Source organism: Branchiostoma floridae, chromosome 2 (genome assembly GCF_000003815.2).
Source record: "Branchiostoma floridae strain S238N-H82 chromosome 2, Bfl_VNyyK, whole genome shotgun sequence".
Lineage (NCBI taxonomy): Eukaryota > Metazoa > Chordata > Leptocardii > Amphioxiformes > Branchiostomatidae > Branchiostoma > Branchiostoma floridae.
In genome coordinates this window covers 22,698,473-22,718,630 of record NC_049980.1, presented here as the reverse complement: position 1 = coordinate 22,718,630, position 20,158 = coordinate 22,698,473, and the positions used below count along the sequence as shown (strand labels likewise).

Below are 20,158 nucleotides of genomic sequence, written 5' to 3'. Positions count from 1 at the left end.
ATATCATCAGTGATATATTCATCTCTCATGTTTAAAAGCATTATGAACGATAGCTCTATCATCAGGTAATATTCATCCAATTGGAACACATTTACTATTGAATGCGTGCGTCTTACAAATTACGGCACGATGTTGGTATACAAATGTAATATGATAGCTATATAGTATGTTTGGATGGTACCCGGCTTGCCATACTCATTGGGAGTTGCTGTCCACCATTCACATACTTTTGGATATTGAAGCATATCGTTTAATAGCTGTCGTATCCGTAGGTGTGGCATGTGACCAGTCTTCCCCCTTTTGCCGGACCAAGGACTTGGTCGGACACAGTGAGTCCGTGGCACTTTGGAGGACCAACGCCGAACTTTCAGACTGTTGCGTTCCAGAGGTGTCATTCTATCTGACCGCTCCCGCAATCAAGAAATGTAACGTCATTGTCAACATCCGGACTTCTCTGTTTTTTCCTGACGTCTTCACCCAAGGAACACGCCTCCAGACCAACCTGTACAACCATATCAGGTAACACGATATGCTGTGAGTAATTGGCCCGAAGACTTCCGGAGATTGCCGAAGATGGACGGCCGTGGACGGACTCATCTTTATAATGTTAGTCATAAAACTTTACGTGTTTTTAGCGAAAATTCTATGTTTTCTGTAATTCATTATTTCTTATTCATTCATGTACTCAAGTAGATGTTCAATTTGACGCTTAAAAACTTCAAGATGCAAACCGCAATACTCAGCTTTTACATAGTAACTGCCACCCGCCATTCCTGAATGGTACCGCCCAACCTAACGGACATGCGCTGTGCAGGTTTGCAAGTTGTTCACTTCCTGTTTCCGATTGGAGCAACAAGCCGGTAAAACTGGCCAAAGTGTTCGGTTTCAACTTTAGCCACTAGAGCAAGAATAACTGCTAACGAAGTTTCACTGATTGAAGAAACCTTGGATTAATGTGGACCAAAGAAATCACCAGAAATGGTAAGAGTGTCCTATTGTTAAATAGTATCGACCTAAAGCGCAAATATGTTTGAAGGTGTGGCTTTGTGTACATCAAGAAGACGTTATTTTCTCGCCGCTAAAAGTTGGCACCTCAATTTATTACCTAGATTTTGTCCAGATAACATTTGCGGCGACTGTGAAAATGATTCTTGTTACATAAAATCGTTCAAACCCACGTGAATTCTACGCGAGTGTTAACGTTACGCTTGCTTGCGCGAGACCAGGGTTTCTTGTCTACACGTTATACTATAGTGCATATTTTATAGTGGTCCGACCATAACACAGTTCGTCCTGATCTGTTTATTCTCAAACTGCAAACAGAACTGCTGGTAGGTCTTGTCAGTATCCTAGGGCAGGAGTGTTTTGAATGTTACTATAGGGTTTGCGTATACTAAAGGTGGCCTACACTCAGACACACACAGTGGGCGATCATGTGATGGTCAATGACAGTGCTTGGATATGGAGACCATGTGTTAGATTCCTGTTTAGGGAGGCTCGGGTGTGGGTTTCGTTGACACTGAATCATAGTTGTGATCCCCACCTCTAAACAAGCAACAGACATATATGTGACAGTACTTCATACTCATAACTCATAAGTGCATCATACTCTTCTTTATATAGGAATTTATGAATATTGTTTGGGACCTTTATGGCATCATGCAAATTTGATTGAGTGAGGATTTGATCAACGTCTATGATATTTGATAGCCAGCCAAATTTGCATTTACCTGTTGATAACTGATTGAAACTACGGGGAAACTGGATCTGTCCCTGGAAAGAGGTAATATAATTTGCCTGTTAGCGGTCAGCCCCTTCATTCTTTATTGATGTAGTTAATGTATCCATACTCTTTCTTCTGCACCACACTACAACGCACAACTATGGAAGAGTCTCATTACCCAAGGAGGTTAACCTCTTTGCATTACCCAATGCAATAGGGTACATGTACCTATATACGGGTACATACCAAAATATGCACACATGATATATGTACCTATATGTACAGACATACAGTATATGTACCTATATGTATTGACTGGAATGATGTGAATAATACTGTAGCTATTGTTAATTGAATTTGATCCTAATCAAACTCTGTGTGAGAATAGCGAGAGAGTTTGACCCCCATAACACATTAACAGTCACTTTGATGTAACCTGTTAACTTGTGAGCAATGGCTAGTGATAGTAGAACTTACAAAACCCTAATGTAGCCCTTGAATTACTATGTAGGGAATTCTTGGGTCAGACCATGCACTGAGTCATGTTGGTTGGTGGGACTGACTGGAACAGACCAGCACTGCCAACTGTCAATTTCCTGAATCACTGTGTGTAACATGCGTAGTAATGTTACCCATGTAGATTCTTGGCCAAGAATTCATCAACACATACATGTAGCAAGGAACTGTAAAGATCAAGTAACATGTTAGAAAAGTGCAGCTAATGTTTTTTGACACGTCAGATCTGTATGCACTATTCAACACACCTTTCTGATATTCAGTATTTTTCAGATGTGAAACAGGAAGGTTCATTTACCAGATATGGTAATGAGTAGTGGTAATTGAGTACTGGTAGGTGGTTCCAGGGAATCTGTCCACTTCACATTGTGCAATTTACTATTATTAAGATTCAGCTAACAGTAATAGTGTAACAGTTAGACAATTCAAAAGTGACAATGTATTTCCAAACTGTAACTAGTGTAAGTGTACCATTTCTTCCACATAAGTCTTTCATAAAATTGATTATGCCTCTAAATTTGTGGCCGAGGGGGGGGGGGGTGCTAACATTCAGATATTATCATAGTAAAACAGTTACATACCCTTCTAAAAAACTGTGAATACAGTATTCCCTTGAGAGGTTGTAAAGATAAGTAGCCCCATGGGGGGGTGATGTCATGTCAAGCTGTTGCATACAGCAGGTGTGAAGACAGCCTTAGACAGGTGTGACAGAATCACAGGTGGAATTGCAGATTGGCATAGATTAGAACCAAATACACTGATGAGAAAAAGAGACAAATCATATTGTACAGGATATTCTTTTTTAAAGTTTTTATTATGGCTTGATTTACAGTTGTAAAATGTAAATTGATTGTTATGATAGTCTGTAACACATAACACAAACTCTGCTGTCCAGCACTGTAACTGGCTCCTCCCCAGGAGGCCGGTTGGATGTTGGGCTGGCAGCTATAAGCGAGATCTAATCAGGCTAATTGTTATAGGATTTGTGAATATTTCCATGTCCTGCTGACAGTACATGTATACCTGTAATTACTGTCTACTGATCCAACTCTCAAAGATAACCAAACTTGATTTCAGGTCTGGGATTAGAATTTTTTCTAAACTGAACATTTTGTGAAGATGGTCCTGTATCCAATCTCCTAAACTGGTTTAAAAGGTTTAACTGTGTAATTTACAAATCCATATTAGCTGATGAGGTATGACAGTTGACAGAACAGTATGCCACGTAGACTTTTTCAACACATTCAATATCCAAAAATTTGTCTGCAAGCTAGTAGTCAAGTAGCTTAGAATATAAAATGATAAATTTCTAGCATTTTGTAACAGATTTTGTTCCCAACAACAACATGTGGGGTAGTACCCACTGTATACCCACTGTGACGATGTCTACTCAATTTTGCGTAGTTTTGCAGCTCCGAAGTGACAACAGCAACAACTTCTGCAAGTATACTTTGCACACCACATCTTCCTTCCAAGCTTATTTTTACACCCAGACAGTGTATTTGGCAGCCAAATGCTGTCTAGAACAACACAGACTGGGTGTCCAGATGTGCCTTACGATAGACCCAGTGGTATTAGCTCTGTGGATCTGCCATGTTTGCTTTGGTAAAACTTCAAGATGCAGGAATACAACAAAGTAGGGACACAAAAGACTGGCAACCCCATCAATCTACATGTGCTATGTAGACTGGACAGATCACCAGTCTACCTGTAACTATGATTAAGGTTTAATCTTTAAATTTTAAAGGGAAACATAGTTACATGCCCTTGGGGGAGATATTGGTAAGTACCGGTTGTACTAGTTGTATACAATGAGGAGGTTGTTTTTACTGTTGTTTAGCCTGACCTGTCCTTGTATTCTGTGCAACATGTTATAATTTTAGTAACGTTCATTGAATAAATCACTCATTTCTCAGCATTAGCCTTATGCCCCACCCACCCCAGTGTCAATATGTCCTGTTTGTTGTTGACCTGATCTTGACAGAACAGAAGCGTGATTCAGAAACCCTCAACAGAACCTAACAAAATAAAGCTGAGAAGGAGAACTGGACTTTTCATATCCGGCACCATAATTGCAAAGCACTGATTTGTTAACAAAGATAATTATAGCATTCACAATTTTGATATTCAACATGGAAAATAAGTTGTGTTCTCTATTTGGTTTCAAATATATGTGTAAGCATGTGGAACCAAAAAAAAAAAAACTACAGCTGCCAGGAAATACGAATCATGATTTCATCAAGCTTATGTCTAAAGAGTATAATGAAATATTTGAAGTGAAGATGATATGGAATGTTGTTTGCTTTACTAACACCAGCACAAAAGACAGATCCCTTTTCACATGGTTGACCCAGTTTAACAAATGATTTAGGCAGGACAGGACATTCAAACTGTCCTATCATCAAATCACTCACCACATCTAATGGCATCCTAATGATGTGATTTGTCAGCTCAGTGTATTGATTTTTCCTGAAGAATAGGAGTTAAAGTACAGCCCAAAGGACAACGGTCATAACGTACTTCCATTATCAAGGTGTCGGTAATCATAATTAGATCACTAAAAGTAGTAGAAGACCTAGATCTGTGACTTATTGACTATTATTTATCATTTAGTGAAATGATATCAATCATTCAGGTTTTATTATTAGGATGTTTTTTACCGCATAATTAATTTTTTAACCAGACTTAGGTTTTCTTAATTGTGTATGCAAATATCTAGCTAAAGGAACTGTGCAAGAGCAGTTATTCTTATATATTATGATATATAGAGAGAGCTACATTATACATTTTGTTGTTGCAGGAGGTCACTTATCATTTCCCTGCTGCCAAGGACATTGTTTATCTCATAAAACGTACTGTTCCGCCCCTTTGTGGAACATAGAGATTGGCCTGGTGTGTAGATAACCCTTCCTCTTATGTGGGAGATTTGATTTGTGGTCTGGCCCACTTTCAGGAAGTAAAGGTTCCAACTTGCAAAACTGTTGTTTAACAGGAAGTTGTCCTCTAAGTGATAGACGTTTTAGCACAGTATGGTGGCTGGCTCGAGAAATAAGGCTACGGAATTGTGCCATTTCTTCAATTAACAAATAAGCTGCTGTCCTAAAAGATATTTCTTCCAAAGCATACTGAAGTATATGTTGGAAATATAAATAGGTCTTTATGGAAATGGAAAATTTGTCAATTTTCAATTAACTAAGTCCAACTTCTATTATTGTACTAGACTAGTATTTGGGTATGCTGAATATAGTAGCTGCTATAGTATCATTTCCAATTTCATAGGCAGATACCCACCCCTAGAGCAGACAGATCTACACAATAGATCACTGATTATAGCCACACCTCAGTGACTGTGCATCAATTATTCAGATTCTGTTATTGTGACACACAGAAAGATAATCTCTTCCTTAAAATAAAAATACATCTATTTACATCACAAAATCAAAGATTCTTTTTCAGTTTAAAAAATCCTCCCATCTACTTGATTTTGACTGTAGGAAACCTGTCTCATGTTTCATTTTCTCACATAATTAATTTGTAATACATCATGTAATCTTTTGATCTCAACTTTGATCTTTGAAACTGTAGGTTATCTCAGAAATATATAAACTCTGCCTTGAAAGTTCAACAACTTTAATTTTTTACAAGCAAAAAAAGAAGGAAGGGGTGGTTCATTTATAATGTTATTGTCTTGTTTCTGTCATGTTCTGTACAGACTACTTTAGTAGGTAGTCCAGTTATTGTGGTACAAGTAGCTCAGGGTCCTTCCACAGTGATGAGTCATATGGTCTCATAGAAATGATATATTGCCCCATGTACTAGTACATGTATATGTGAGCAATATGCCCCCTCCCATGGGAATTACTGGACAGCTGTCAGAACAGGCCTCATGACTTCCCTAGGGTAGGGAATGAGATCATCATGTACATCCTTTCATTGTGACCAGACTACACAGACATAAGCTGTTGCATTGTTGCACCATGCCGTTTGTGTGCTCTATGACAGAGATTTCAACAAGAGATAGCCATGATCGTCCTGTGTCAGCCAAGGTAAAAGCTAAATATGTTCACTGTCCTTAAGTTGTTTGGTTGTGTGATTATTTCATATTGTGAGTGTTGGGTGTATACAAGTCTCATCCATATTAAAATGTCCAAAATTCATTTTTTTGGGGGAACTACATTTATTTCGATATATCATAGTGTAACTCATGATAGTAGAGGCACCCTTATCAGATAGCATTGAACAAGGCTTGCAGCTAGATTAGGTGCAGCAGGTTACTACTAGTAGTAGGTGTCACAGGTCATTCAGTATTGCAGTAATATAACCCAATATTGCTACCGCATGCCAACACAGGTGGCACTCAATTTACGATTACTGGTACCTATTAGTTCTCTCCAGCCCTAGATTTCAGACAGGTCTTGGCCATACAACTTCCACATGCAATGGATAAATACAGAAAGTGAAAGTGATCTAGAACCAGTTAACTGTTAAGCACACTGAAGTGCTATTCTTCCATTGGTTGTGATAGAGAAGACAGATGCTATGTACTGTTAGTAGTACTAGTAGCTCTTTTCAACAATCACAATAGACATTGGACCATGGCTTTGGTTCAATGTCCTATCCAAAGGATTACAACCCTTTGCAGTAGAATGCACATCAGGTGAGTGACACAGCTGAGATTCAAACTCTAAGCCAACCAGTGAACTTTGCATGCTAGTTTTAAAACCTGCATGTCCTGTGCTTGTTCCCCAGGCGTACCATCACTGGCAGAAGATGAACATCAAGCAGAGCGGGGTGGACGACATGACGCTCCTGCCCAAGATCCAGGAGTCGTCCATCGTCGACAACCTCAAGAAGAGGTTCATGGACGACCTCATTTATGTATCCTTTAAACATCAGTTAAATATCTTTTACTTTAAAGATTTTGATTCCTGTAAAAGCTGTGCCAAGAAAAAGAAATAGAGGCACAAGGCCTGGGGTTTGAAGGACCTCCCTTCTTATTTCAATTCTTGTGTTATGCTGGTACCTGAAAACGTCAGGCACTCCCTCCTGCATTGTTGTTCTTACTTTCCTTTTGTATCTTTGTAACTGCCCTTAGGCCCTTAGACAATAGTTCATGTACATTTGGAGCATATTCCTGATCTTTTCTAGATAAATCACAACTTATATTATCTGTATGTTGATCTTGACATAGTGTCATTCTATCCTTAACCCACTCTCTCAGACTTACATAGGTCCAGTGCTGATCTCTGTCAACCCCTTCAAACAGATGCCTTATTTCACAGAGAGGGAGATAGAACTATATCAGGGAGCTGTGAGTAGACAAGTTATTCAAATGCAGTGGCAGAAAATTGATAGAGTTTAGGCAAAGCAACCATAAATTTTGAATGAAGATGATATCACACTGCAGCACTGAAAATGAAATTTCAGTACTGAGAAAAGCCATTTATAAATTTTTCTCTTGCAAATTCCCTAGTTGTTCTGGCACTATGTGCATTTAGACTCTAAACATATTTTTTATGTAATACTGTTACATTTTCTATTTTTTATATGCTGCCTGCATTACAATAATTAACAGAGTACTGAAACATTTGTTCTTTTCCAGGCTATCTATGAGAACCCTCCTCACATCTATGCCTTAGCAGACGACATGTTCAGGAACATGCTTATCGACAATGAAAACCACTGTGTTATCATCAGGTGTGTAATTGTTCTTGTTGTTCTATGTTTGTGCAACTTACAAATTATACAAAAGTCTTTTTGCCATTCTGTCCAGCAGGAAGGCCTGTGTGACTCTGTGCAGTATAGATTTTGCTAAACTTCTACTTCCTTTTGTCAATAAATTCTCCTGATCAGTCTGTGCCGACTGAACCAAGTTTGGAGTGCTTATACTAGTTATAGCTAGCGCTTCTCATCAGATGAGACAGACTGAACAAACCAGTTAAGATGTATTGACCCAAATGCAATTTTTCAAGTGCTTGACCATTGGTTTTCATTTCCTATCTGTGATATTGGTATTGTAATGGAAGCAAATGACAGTATATACATCATCACCATTGCACCTGCTGAACATTATGTTTAACTCACCTTGCAGTGGAGAGAGTGGAGCAGGGAAAACAGTAGCAGCCAAGTACATCATGAACTACATAGCCAAGGTTTCAGGGGGAGGGGCAAGGGTACAGGTAAGCACTGACTATTTTCCATGTATTTTAACTGACAAAGATGTGTTACATCACTCATCAGCAATGAGTGGGGTGGACAATTAGATTTAGAGCTGGAGACAGCCCTGTTATAGATTCAATGTTCCTCCTGTTGCCTAACTCTGTCAGTTGGGCTGTAACCAGTAGAGAGTGAGTGGCCAAATGACTACTTCAGTGTGCTTATAAAAGTTTATCTAGTACATGTATTTTCATACAGCTTAATGTACATGTATCAGGACACTTTTATAATGGTATGAAAACAATGTGACTTCAGGCAGTAACCATTATTTCTGCCAGCTGAAATCATGATGTCATAAATTAATATGTGCAGTCATAACTCCAAAGCTTTGACTGTTTTAAAGTGAAAGCCCTACTGCTGACCAGTTGCTATTTCAGGAAATAAAGTACTTGAATCCAGTCCAATGCCAACAGAGCAGATTTTTCTTCAAGCTGATCTATTGTTTTCTCTGTCCCTCTCCCAGCATGTTAAAGACATCATTCTCCAGTCCAACCCTTTACTGGAGGCATTTGGGAATGCCAAGACAGTCCGTAACAACAACTCCAGCAGATTTGTAAGTGCCTACATCCAGACTAAACACATTTTCTCTACAACCACTGCACATTGTCAATTTGGCTTCTTCCAGACACTCTAGAGAGATAGAGTGATGAAGGTTTTGATGAGAAACAGCACAGCCATTGATATACCTTTTCATGAGTAGGCTTGAATTATTCATTAAGCAAATCTTTCACAATGCTTTTAACTCCCATATATTTATAGTTAGCCTGTCATAATGACTATTGTGTGGATAAGCTTACAATCAACATGATATTAAGTGCATAACAAGGCACATGACACTGACACAGTATGCATGATGTAGTATTTGAATTAGCTGGATGAATCGTTATGTTGATTTATATCTCTATCAAGTTTATAATGTCTTTATAAAATTTTTTCAAGAGCTAGAGTCCATTTCAAGACACCATGAGGGGTTTTAGGCGATATTTATAATTAGTCTGAATTATTTTGAATAAAAGAATATCTGAGCCACAATAATTAAATTATTTTCAAAAAATTGACTAAGAAAATACTCATTTATTTGAATTTCTTTGAACATTTTAGAAACATTTTGAAAGTAACTGTACAAAAATATCTTTATTTAGAATAATTGTGAAACCTCTCTGTGATTATTTCACATATACAAATATTTACAAAAAATGGTAAACCTGGCCAAATGGTTAAATTAGTTTATTGCCCCCATAAAAGTAAGCCCTATTGTTGCATCTGTATATTTTTAGATTTCACTGCTGGGCATTGGTGGATCCTTTGTGGTGTGCCATTGTTGCATGGTACCCAACCATACTTTGCAAGGATGTGTGAATTGCTATCTTCCCAGCCCACCGAAGCATTTACAAAAAATGGTAGAAAATGGTAAATAATGGTAGAATGCTGTTATCATTATTTAGAAACCATTAGAAGTATCCAATTCCACACCAAGAATATTTCCAAAGTTTTACAGGACCAGGGAAATATTTATAAAGTTGAAACAGTGTTAAAAATATTTCTGAAGTATCAAATGTCCTAGACATATAATTACAAAACTTTAAAATCAATTCTAAACAATGGCAACAAACATCCGCATGGTGTCTTGGAATGGACTCTATAGTAATTGTAAAGAGAATGCAACAACTATAATAATTGATAGTTTTTATGTCAGAGAGTGCAGTAAAAAAAAGAAAATGAAAGTAAGTTGATGAATTTATTGTAGAAAATAAAATCACATGCCTCATGCTACTGTTGATAATCTACTTGACTTCCCAGTGAATTGGGGAAATTGATAAAGGGAACAGTACAAAGGCAAGAAGAATGTTTGTTCTAATAATGTTTTATTTTGTTTCCAGGGAAAGTATGTGGAGATCCAGTTTGACAGGGGTGGAGAGCCTGATGGGGGGAAAATATCCAACTTCCTGTTAGAAAAGGTTACAAGTCTTTTCCCTCTTACAATTTCATGGCTTCACATGTACATGTATCTGTGTGTGTGTGATTGTGTGTGTGTGTGTGTGTGTGTGTGTGTGCATGCGTGCGTGCGTGCGTGTGTGTGTGTTCGTGATCGTCTTGAAACTGATTCTATTGCCATTTATTACAAGCACAATGTACAGAGTGCATGATTTTTTAATGAACTATTTAGTCGTATGACTATGAGATGTAGAAAAATCATAGCCCTTTCTTGATTATGAACATTACATGTCAATATGATAGTAGTTCTTAAAACCAGCAAACTTAGCTTAAATCAGTAACATTACATTTTGCACTGACATGATAGATCAATATTGTTATGTTGTTACTGTTGCCCTCTGCAGTCAAGAGTTGTTGGTCAAAACGAAAATGAGAGAAACTTCCATATATTCTACCAACTCCTAGCTGGGGCAACAAACGAACAAAGAGGTAAGGGTTTGCTTGCAATGCAGTTCAGTGACACATTTATTTTAGTTCCCTTTTGGCATCTGATACTATTGCTAGCCATAATTGTGCATGATGATAACCTTTTTGAAGCCTATTGAAGCAGTGTATTTATTCTTTTTCTCAGTCTTAATGCATTACATGACTTTTTACTTTCTTCTTTTAACCCTCTTTTATCTTCTTTTCAATGCTTTGTTTCCTTCATATAATTATTATCTGATTTTCTGTTACACTTTCTGTGTTGACAAAGCAATCTGGCTGTCAGACTTTTGTAAGTATTCAGCTACAACTTTGTCTAGTGTGTTTCACCTATACATGTAACGTTAGTTATCTAATACAGTGGAAACCAGCAATACGCTTTGTCGCAAAAATCGGTTAGTTGCAAAGAATTCTGAAATCCAAAACCATTTCCCATTGGCGCCATTGTATACAGCACCCCATATTTGCAAAGCACAAATCGGCTAATCGGGAAAAAAAATCAAGTTACAACGCATAATAACCCTGAAATATGCCAAACAAATCACCAGAATCAGCAGGAATGAACCAAAATTTTCCCGTATAAAGATATCAGATCGCCAAAAGTATCAAAACTTTCTGTTTTGAGTCCCAAAAGGGCACGATGTCTATTCAATTTACGTCGCTAGCGCGCGGCCCGGCGGATACCGCAGGGAATCATGGGATACTACACATGACGCTGCGTCCGCCATCTTTGTTTTCGTGATGGAGATGTTTTGAAAATGACGCTGTCGACTGTTGCAAAATTTCAGTGTATTATCTGTGGACATCGTAACTGGAAAATTTGTAGATATGAAGATTAGGCCTAGGAAAAAAAATGTTGTGTTTCCTGTTTCCTTACCTACCCTAAAAAAACCTGCCGACCCTAGACTTTTTTTTGGGGTGGGCAGTGGAGTCACATAGCTTGCAGTTAGAATTTTTATTTAGCCTGCTTCCTATTGAAGTAAAACACTGCTTGTCCCATCTAATGAAGGATAAATGTATCTATCATGCACAAAATTAAAGTTTGACATTGAAAGACAAGTGTAATCATACATTTCAGTTTACTTTGTTCAACTGTATTGTAAATATGTATCACTAGAATTTTGGCTAGCCTAAAAAAAAAAAAAGGAAAAAAAAAGATAATCCCTACCTACCGACCCTAATTCTTTTAGGACTGAAACAGGAAACACAACATTTTTTTCCTAGGCCTTAACAGTTTATTTATGCGTTAGTCATGAGTATTTTTGCGTAGTACATAAAGTTTGTCTGAAAACCAAGAGCGTTTTCGTCCTACAACGTAGCGATGTTTTTCGTCTGTGTATCACATGTCAACAAATCTTACGTAGTAAGCTCGTGCACTGTACCTTTGATAAGTTCTCTATTATTATTAATCAAAACACTTGTTCATTTGGCAAATTTAGAATACGTTTGCATATGTACCTCGTTTTTTTCGGTAGCTTAACGTGTTTTAGCAGTGTTAATTTCTTTGTTTTCTTCAAGCCGATACTATAGACGAGACGTAACTGATCTTTTGATGCATCGCGATTCGTTCTTCGACACTAAAATATCAGAACAATATCACGGTTAAAAGATAAATTTGCCACCGAAAGTGGCTAATAAGTATATTTATGGAGTTTAATTAAATTATGGACATGATTATTTGTGGTAGAAATGATTGTGTTTGTATTCTTTGTGTCAATGCGTGCGATGCGTTTACCGATGCCCCCCTCCCCCATCCCCACTTGGGTCATTTCGAGCAACATCTTTTAATCGGGAACGCCGGTTAGTCGGGAAAATTCAGCTGGCAAATGGCCTTCCCTAATAAGCGGCTTCCACTGTAGATACATATAGGAGACTCACTTGCAATCTATTCATAATGTACAGATGTAGCTCTGTGCATTAAAAGTTGTAGTATCCACACTATAGCCATACAATGTACATGCACAATTCTTATGTGTAATTCTTATGTGTAACAATGGACTCAGATTTCTGAAAATTCAGCCTCCATGCATTGCTTTTGCTGATCAATTTTATTGGCACTGTGAAAGAATCTATGTGCACAAAGCAGAACTGTTTTGGGCACAAAAAAGTGTCATTTGCTGCATATGATATTTTTTTCAGCGTTTGAGGAAAGTATTTCATCAGTGTTGGAATGTCCTTTCTTACCGTAGAACAACTTGGCCTTACTGACGCAGAGTACTACTACTACCTGAACCAGAGTGGTGCATACAAGGTAGACGGCACAGACGACAGACAAGAGTTCCAAGATACTATGGTATGTTCCAGTTACAGATATCACTTCATAGCTTCATCATACTTGATGTGATGGACAAGAGACTTTGAAAATCAATATTTAAGTACAAAATCAGATAGTTTCACATTGTTTGCTCTGATGTCACTTATTTGTAGGGAAGGACATGCCCAGCATATGTATCCATGGAAAGAACATTTTGTTCTCCATTTTAATGCCTATTGTTTGTGTAGTTCAATAGTTCTTGCTCTCTGACAATTGCCCAAATTACAAAATGTAATTGTCAAAGTGAGGACGTTAAAAGGTCAAAGTTTAAGACCTTGTAAGGAGATGGAAGTTAACATGTCATAGCATGAGGGTGAAATTGATGTTGATGTTTGCTGTCATTGAGTCTGATTTGTTTTTTTGTCTTCATTCCTCCTTGTCAGAATGCGATGGATGTGATAGGCATCTCAGCAGAGGACCAGGACAATGTGCTGATGCTGGTGGCAGGTGTGCTGCACCTCGGCAACATTCAGTTCAGGGAGGAGGGCAACTATGCTGCTGTGGAGAATGATGAATGTGAGTCAAATAATACCCGTGGCTCTGTACAGTATGTTCTGTCTACCAACTCATAAGGTTAAGACTTGTAATTGCTATTGGCATAATGATGGTGCAAACATTTTTGAATTTTTAATCAAACATAATTATAAAGCTTTTTTGAGAACTGTAGAAATTGCTTTCCAGTGACATTCACCAATACATGTGAACTGTCATTTACTTTGTAGACCTGTACCATCTACAGACATTGATTTGTTCCAGAAATATTGCATGTTTATGTCATGATGATGTATGTCCAAGTGTACAACAAACATATGCAGACCAGATGTATTTTGTACTGCTCAGTCTATTGTCTCACAGTGTTTCAGTTTTGTGTCTGGTACCCTTTTCTGTAGTGGCAGCTGGCTCAATCCTTTCGCTGTGGTTAGACACTGTATGTCTGGTACAGCAGTTGACAGATAAGGCACATCTAAACCAGGAATCATCTCTCATGTGTATAAGGCCCTCTTTGAAAGTTGATGAATACTACATGTAAGTTAACCTCTGACATCCCCACTGTCCAGTCCTGGCCTTCCCTGCCTACCTCCTCAGTGTTGACCCTGAGGCCCTGCGGCTCAAGCTGACCAGCAGGGTGATGGACAGCAAGTGGGGAGGCAGGTCGGAGTCAGTCAACGTCACGCTGAACGTGGAGCAGGCCAACTATGCGAGGGACGCCCTGGCCAAAACACTGCACTCACGAGTCTTCGACTTCCTTGTGGCGGTAATCAAAAACCTTTTGTGTTGGTATTGCTGGTACAGCAGGCAGCATATAAAAGCCATTGGGTATAGCCTGACCTGTGTTTAGAATTATATTATACATGTATTTTGGCCTATTAAAGTGGTGTTATGTTGAGAACTTTGAACGACGTGTCCATGACACCATATTCATATCAATATCTGTGTGATTTCTATATTAACTAATTGTTGATTGCTAGGAAATTTCAAAGTAAACAGGCAGAGTTTTATTTTAATAGAGAGTTTGATAAATTTTTGATGTTATCCCCAGGCTATCAATGGAGCTATGCAGAAAGATTACGAGGAGTTGGTGATAGGAGTGTTGGACATTTACGGCTTCGAAATCTTTCAGGTTTGTTTTGCTTTGTTTGTGGGGTAGTGGTCAGCGCATTCTGCCACTGGTCACTGATTCAGATTTCTTAAAGCCAGCAGCCAGGATTTGCGCACAGGTCTGGACACACTTGGAAAGAGCCACATTGTGCTCTAAGAGCCTTATCTATGAGAGAGCTTTAGGCATAAGCCTCAAGGGTCAAACCTCATGTACATGAATGAGCCCAACACACTTATCAAGAAGAGAGGGAGTGGTCCAGTGCAAATGTGCGATTGTACTAAAATGTGAACTGTATAAAAGCTGTATAGCACTACAACTACATATACATGTAGCAACATGAAAAAACATCATGCCTCACCTCATTCGAGGATGGCTGCTTCACCTTTATTTTATGGTTACACCACATACATGTACAATCTACTAGATTAATATCATAGTGTAACATAATTGTTTCGCTCCAACACAAACTATTGTTGGAGCACGCATACCACCAGTGAGTGTTTCTCCTTACATGTAGCAATGATTTCTACATGTATCTGCAGAGAAATGGGTTTGAGCAGTTCTGCATCAACTTTGTCAATGAGAAGCTGCAGCAGATCTTCATTGAGCTGACTCTGAAGGCTGAGCAGGTACTGTACAATAGCACCTCCTAGTGAGGATAATGTGAAATGCATGCTTTGACATTAGACTTACAAACTGTATATTATAAGGTTTTGTTTGCCTTTCTGGTATATACTACAGCCAGGTTGAACTTAATTCCACTAGAATTTGTTTGTTTTTTATGTAATATAATCTCTGATGGGATTTTCAGGATTCATTGTGCTGTTCTGTGTTGTGTTTAGATACTCATACTAAGCTGAATATATATGGAAAGCACAACTGTACAACGTACACATTTGTGTGTTTGATTTATCACTTTCCACAGATATTTTCAAAGACTAATGTACAATGTACTGACAATGACTTTGTCCATGTTCTAGGAAGAATATGTGCAAGAGGGGATCAAGTGGAGTCCAATTGATTACTTCAATAACAAGATTGTGTGTGACCTGATTGAGAGCAGGGTGAGTGCCCTTTGCCCAAGGATCTTTCTTCAAGTTGATGAAAGCTCCTTGTGCTTTGCCTTGTGATAAGTCTTGCATTATGATGGATTTGATTGTTGAGCACATTATTGTTTGAGTGTTTTACAATAAGGAATTATCAAATCCTGTGAATTGAGCTGAACATCTACTTTTGTATCAAAAATGTTAATTCTAAAAAATCATTTTTTCTTGTTGATGTCAGTAATATGCTTATGCCACGTGCCTGTTGGGAAATATACAGATTATCCACTAAGTCTTTTTGTTCTTTTCCTGTGGAGAGATAAGCAGCTGTATGGGGATTTTGTGATTTATGAAATCGGAAAATCCCTTCCTGCTTATTTAGTTCATAAAAGCACATTTAAGTAGACTTGTCCAGCTTTTGGTCTAAAGCACTGCCTCTAAAGCCATACTGAAGAGGATAACTAAGCTGATAGTCTTAAGATGGTTTGAATGATGCAGATGTAATCATGCTAATGACACTTAAGTTGCTAGATTCCATAGAGTCAGAAAAGTAATTCAACATATTGATCTGAAGCCTCTCTTCAAATGAGGTCCATTAAAACTTGAACAATGAGCACCATAGCGAAAATGAAATTACATGTGCATCTTATGAGAACCTACAAAATCAAATCCTGTGTAATGTTACTATATTTAAGTAAGACATGTTTCTGATTTTTGGAAAGCTAATGATACTGGTCACTGTGAGTTTAGAAAGACACCTCTGGTTGAGAATCTCATTCAAAACTGTGAAACTAAGATATCATGATACACATATCATTGTATGGTACAAAAGAATCGGAGTATGATGATGACTTTATGTACTTTGCTATGTGTAAGTCTTGTTTTTGAATTTTCTGTTTATTTGTGTTTGCTTTTGTAACTGTTTATAAATCCTTTGCTTAGCCCATTTTGACAGAAATGTACAATTAAGTTTTTCTTTGATAGTCTTAAACAGTTGAAGTGTCTGCACACATGTGACACAATGTTTAAAGTTTTGGTCTTGTGACTGTACAGAACCCTCCCATGATCATGGCGATCCTGGACGATGTGTGCGCCACCATGCACGCGGTGAGTGAGGGAGCAGACGAGAAGCTGCTGCAGAAACTCCAGGCCTCGGTGGGAACACACCAGCACTACAATGGCTTCAACACTGGCTTTGTCATACACCACTATGCAGGGAAGGTGGGCTAGAATAGTTTCCTCTCAATATCTGTTAGGCATGGACTTTCTTGTAGTTTGACAAATATGATTTGAATTTTGTATTTCGTATGTGCACTGAGATAGTTGGAAGATATAGCACAAAATAAATTCATAAGTCACCACTGGAAAATTAGCAGCAAACTTGGTTCTAAAACTACACAACAGAAAAGGTTAAATGTTTTAAAGAGATGCCTGTATTCTCTTTGATATAAATCAGCATGTGGCCATATTATGTTTCAAATGAACTAACTGCCTGTAATTTGACCCCTCAGGTGACCTACGATGCTGACGGGTTTTGTGACAAGAACCGTGACGTTCTAAACGTGGACCTGATCCAGCTCATGCAGTCTAGTGAGAAGTAAGCCATGTTGGGAGGACAATAATCACATACAAATCAGTGAAATCATACATGCATCCTAGGATATTTTTTGTCAGTCATATTAGGGTATTTTAGCCTGGGTACCATCCGGAAAGTAGTTCGCTCCGGCGTTCATTATATACTATATACAGTCGCTTCTAGCTCTGACATTCATTATACACTATATACAGTCGCTTCTCTGTGTTTCCGTCTGGGAACGCGGACCATCTTAGCGTCTGGAATCGTCCAAATTTTGGAAGCAGGCGCTGATTGGTCCCTACACATGGCCGAATTATGGAGTGCGCTCGTTCCAACCGGTGTTCCAGCACCGGACAAGCCCTCTGTCCTGTTGTCATCGAACGAGTGCTCTAGAACCCATTCCTTGATTCGCTCATTAACTGATTTTACCACCAAACGGTTTGAATGTGCATGTCTCCAGACGGATAGCAGAAGCGAACATAGGAGCGAACTATTATCCGGATGGTACCCAGGCTAAGGGTATTTTGGGTCATCCTCTACATTCATAAAGTTGAGTATACATGTAGACTTAATGAACTTCTACAATTGGCAAAACATAAGTACAGAGATATTGAGAAAGTCCACAAGAATTCTGCAGACTAGGTCTTCTTGCTGCTTGTCAAACAGGCTGTATCATGTAAGCAACTGCTGATGTTGTATTGTCTTGTAAATTTTGGGTTCAGTGTAGTTAAATGATATAAAACTCTCCATTCAATTTGGAGGCATTTTTTTCCTGATGCAGATTTGTGTACAAAATCCACCTGTTATACTGGCTTTTGTTTCTGTTAATGCTCTGCAGTGGTTTCATGGCAGCGCTGTTTCCTGATGACACTGGTGGCAGGGGACGCCCCACAACCGCAAGCTACAAGATTAAGGTCAGATTGTGGAACGTGTGGCTACATACATGTACATACTATATATTGTGTTATCTGGAATACTGTGGTTCATTAAAGCTTTAATTCACAGTTATCAGTTATCAAGATTTTGTTTAGTTTAGTTTAGAGCTGTTGATTGCTGCATTGATTGCTGCAATTGTTGTAGAGCAATCTGATGAGGAAAAACCAGCTGGGTTCACACTGGGTAGCAGCTGCAGCATCTTAGGATTATAGGAAAAGACACGGGTAAACATCCTGCAGCTGCTAACCAGTGTCAACCCTTTAATTTTAATAAGTCAAAGTACAGATCCTTGCTTGTATCATAATTGATTTCTTTGTCCCTCTACAGAACCAAGCCAACAAGCTGGTGGAGTCTCTGAAAAAATGTGTTCCCCACTACATCAGGTGTATCAAACCTAACGAGACCAAGAAACCTAAGGACTGGGAGGACAGCAGGTAACAGGATGGACTGGTTTATAAACAGTTCCAGTGACCAAATTGAAAGACACACACTTGCAAGTATGGATGCTGCCAGACAGTATCATCAAGAATTTGCAGTTTGTCTTTTTTCATGCTGCAGGTGCCACATATATGAAAGTGCTCTGACCAGTAGGGTTGCTGAAGATTAAAAGATCATGAGAGCAATATAACAATGACAATAGTGTTACATGTAAACTAGTAAAGGAGTAGAGAGGCCTTCATGGATGCTCATGAATATTGATGATTTCATACTTTTCATCCTGCAGGATAAGCATTTCCTTGTTTTCAAGTGTTTTTTCATCTTACATGTTGCTTCTATGATTTAACTTCCTTGTTATGTTTCTGTGTGTAGAGTGAAGCATCAGGTGGAGTACCTTGGGCTGAAGGAGAACATCCGTGTGAGACGCGCAGGCTTTGCCTATAGGAGGGAGTTTGATAAGTTCCTTAGGAGGTAAGACTGACCATAAACACCTTTAGAGGGGGGTTGGTTCTGAAAAGAGATATTAAGAATCACAAAAGTTGCTTGAACTTCATTAAGAGTTTAGCAGCCTGTGACAGGGTTGCACAGTGCTACTAGTATTTTCACATTAGGGACTGCAGATTTTTCACTGTTACATTCAAATCTGAATGGTTTTATACCTTTAACATAACCAGTGACATTGTGTTAGAGTGTGTAAGGCTACTTTAAGTCAATTTCAGCTTGCAAAGAAGCTGTTTGCCATCTAGTGTGCTGTAGGTAACAAATGTTTCCCTGTTTCTGAAATAAAACCTGTTGACCCCGTGTATCCTGTTGTCCCACAGATATGCCATCCTGACCCCCGAGACGTGGCCCCAGTGGCGCGGCCCCCCTCAGCAGGGCATCCACCATCTCATGCGCTCTGTCAACATGGAGTCTGACCAGTACCAGCTCGGACACACCAAAGTCTTCATCAAGAACCCGGAATCTGTAAGTCTGGAGGAGAAGTTCTTAAATCTTGTCCTTAGGTTTGAAACGAGTTGGATCATCTACATTGTATCATATGGATCATATCGATTTTTTTAAATATGAGAGCATTTGTGCAACACTTTTGCAACTAATGCAACAATGGGTGCAATTCAGCCTCATGCTGCTATGAGAACTAAACAATTTTTGATTGACTAACTGACTGACTGACCAATTGAGTGATTGATTGATTGATTGACTGATCAGTTGATCGAGTGAGTGAGTGAGTGGTTGAATGAGTGACAACATTGTTGTTGCCTTTGAAGATAAAAGCTGAGAGCTATTCTGTGATAGGTTGCCTGAGCTATAGAGCTAACCTCTGAGTTTACTTATATTTTGATCAACAGTAGTAACTAAGAAATTGATATTTCAGATA

General features: G+C 38.6%; 1 protein-coding gene across 2 annotated transcripts in view; it reads left to right on the top strand.

Moving 5' to 3' along the window:
- Window positions 1-793: 793 nt before the first annotated feature.
- The window catches only part of LOC118407081 (unconventional myosin-Ie-like), a 28,303-nt gene continuing 8,938 nt past the window's right edge, over window positions 794-20,158 (top strand). Inside the window, exons 1-20 of one of the 2 annotated variants that reach the window (XM_035807510.1) lie at window positions 794-981; window positions 6,989-7,117; window positions 7,461-7,550; window positions 7,842-7,936; window positions 8,331-8,418; window positions 8,919-9,008; window positions 10,336-10,413; window positions 10,795-10,879; window positions 13,063-13,166; window positions 13,571-13,703; window positions 14,246-14,442; window positions 14,728-14,808; window positions 15,330-15,416; window positions 15,768-15,851; window positions 16,884-17,051; window positions 17,342-17,427; window positions 18,245-18,320; window positions 18,670-18,776; window positions 19,153-19,251; window positions 19,602-19,746. In XM_035807510.1, the coding sequence (XP_035663403.1) occupies window positions 979-981; window positions 6,989-7,117; window positions 7,461-7,550; window positions 7,842-7,936; window positions 8,331-8,418; window positions 8,919-9,008; window positions 10,336-10,413; window positions 10,795-10,879; window positions 13,063-13,166; window positions 13,571-13,703; window positions 14,246-14,442; window positions 14,728-14,808; window positions 15,330-15,416; window positions 15,768-15,851; window positions 16,884-17,051; window positions 17,342-17,427; window positions 18,245-18,320; window positions 18,670-18,776; window positions 19,153-19,251; window positions 19,602-19,746 (2,025 nt within the window). In that variant the 5' untranslated portion in view covers window positions 794-978. Of the gene's footprint in view, window positions 982-6,201; window positions 6,286-6,988; window positions 7,118-7,460; window positions 7,551-7,841; window positions 7,937-8,330; window positions 8,419-8,918; window positions 9,009-10,335; window positions 10,414-10,794; window positions 10,880-13,062; window positions 13,167-13,570; window positions 13,704-14,245; window positions 14,443-14,727; window positions 14,809-15,329; window positions 15,417-15,767; window positions 15,852-16,883; window positions 17,052-17,341; window positions 17,428-18,244; window positions 18,321-18,669; window positions 18,777-19,152; window positions 19,252-19,601; window positions 19,747-20,158 lie in introns of those variants that run through there. The other variant, XM_035807503.1, reaches the window with a different exon arrangement.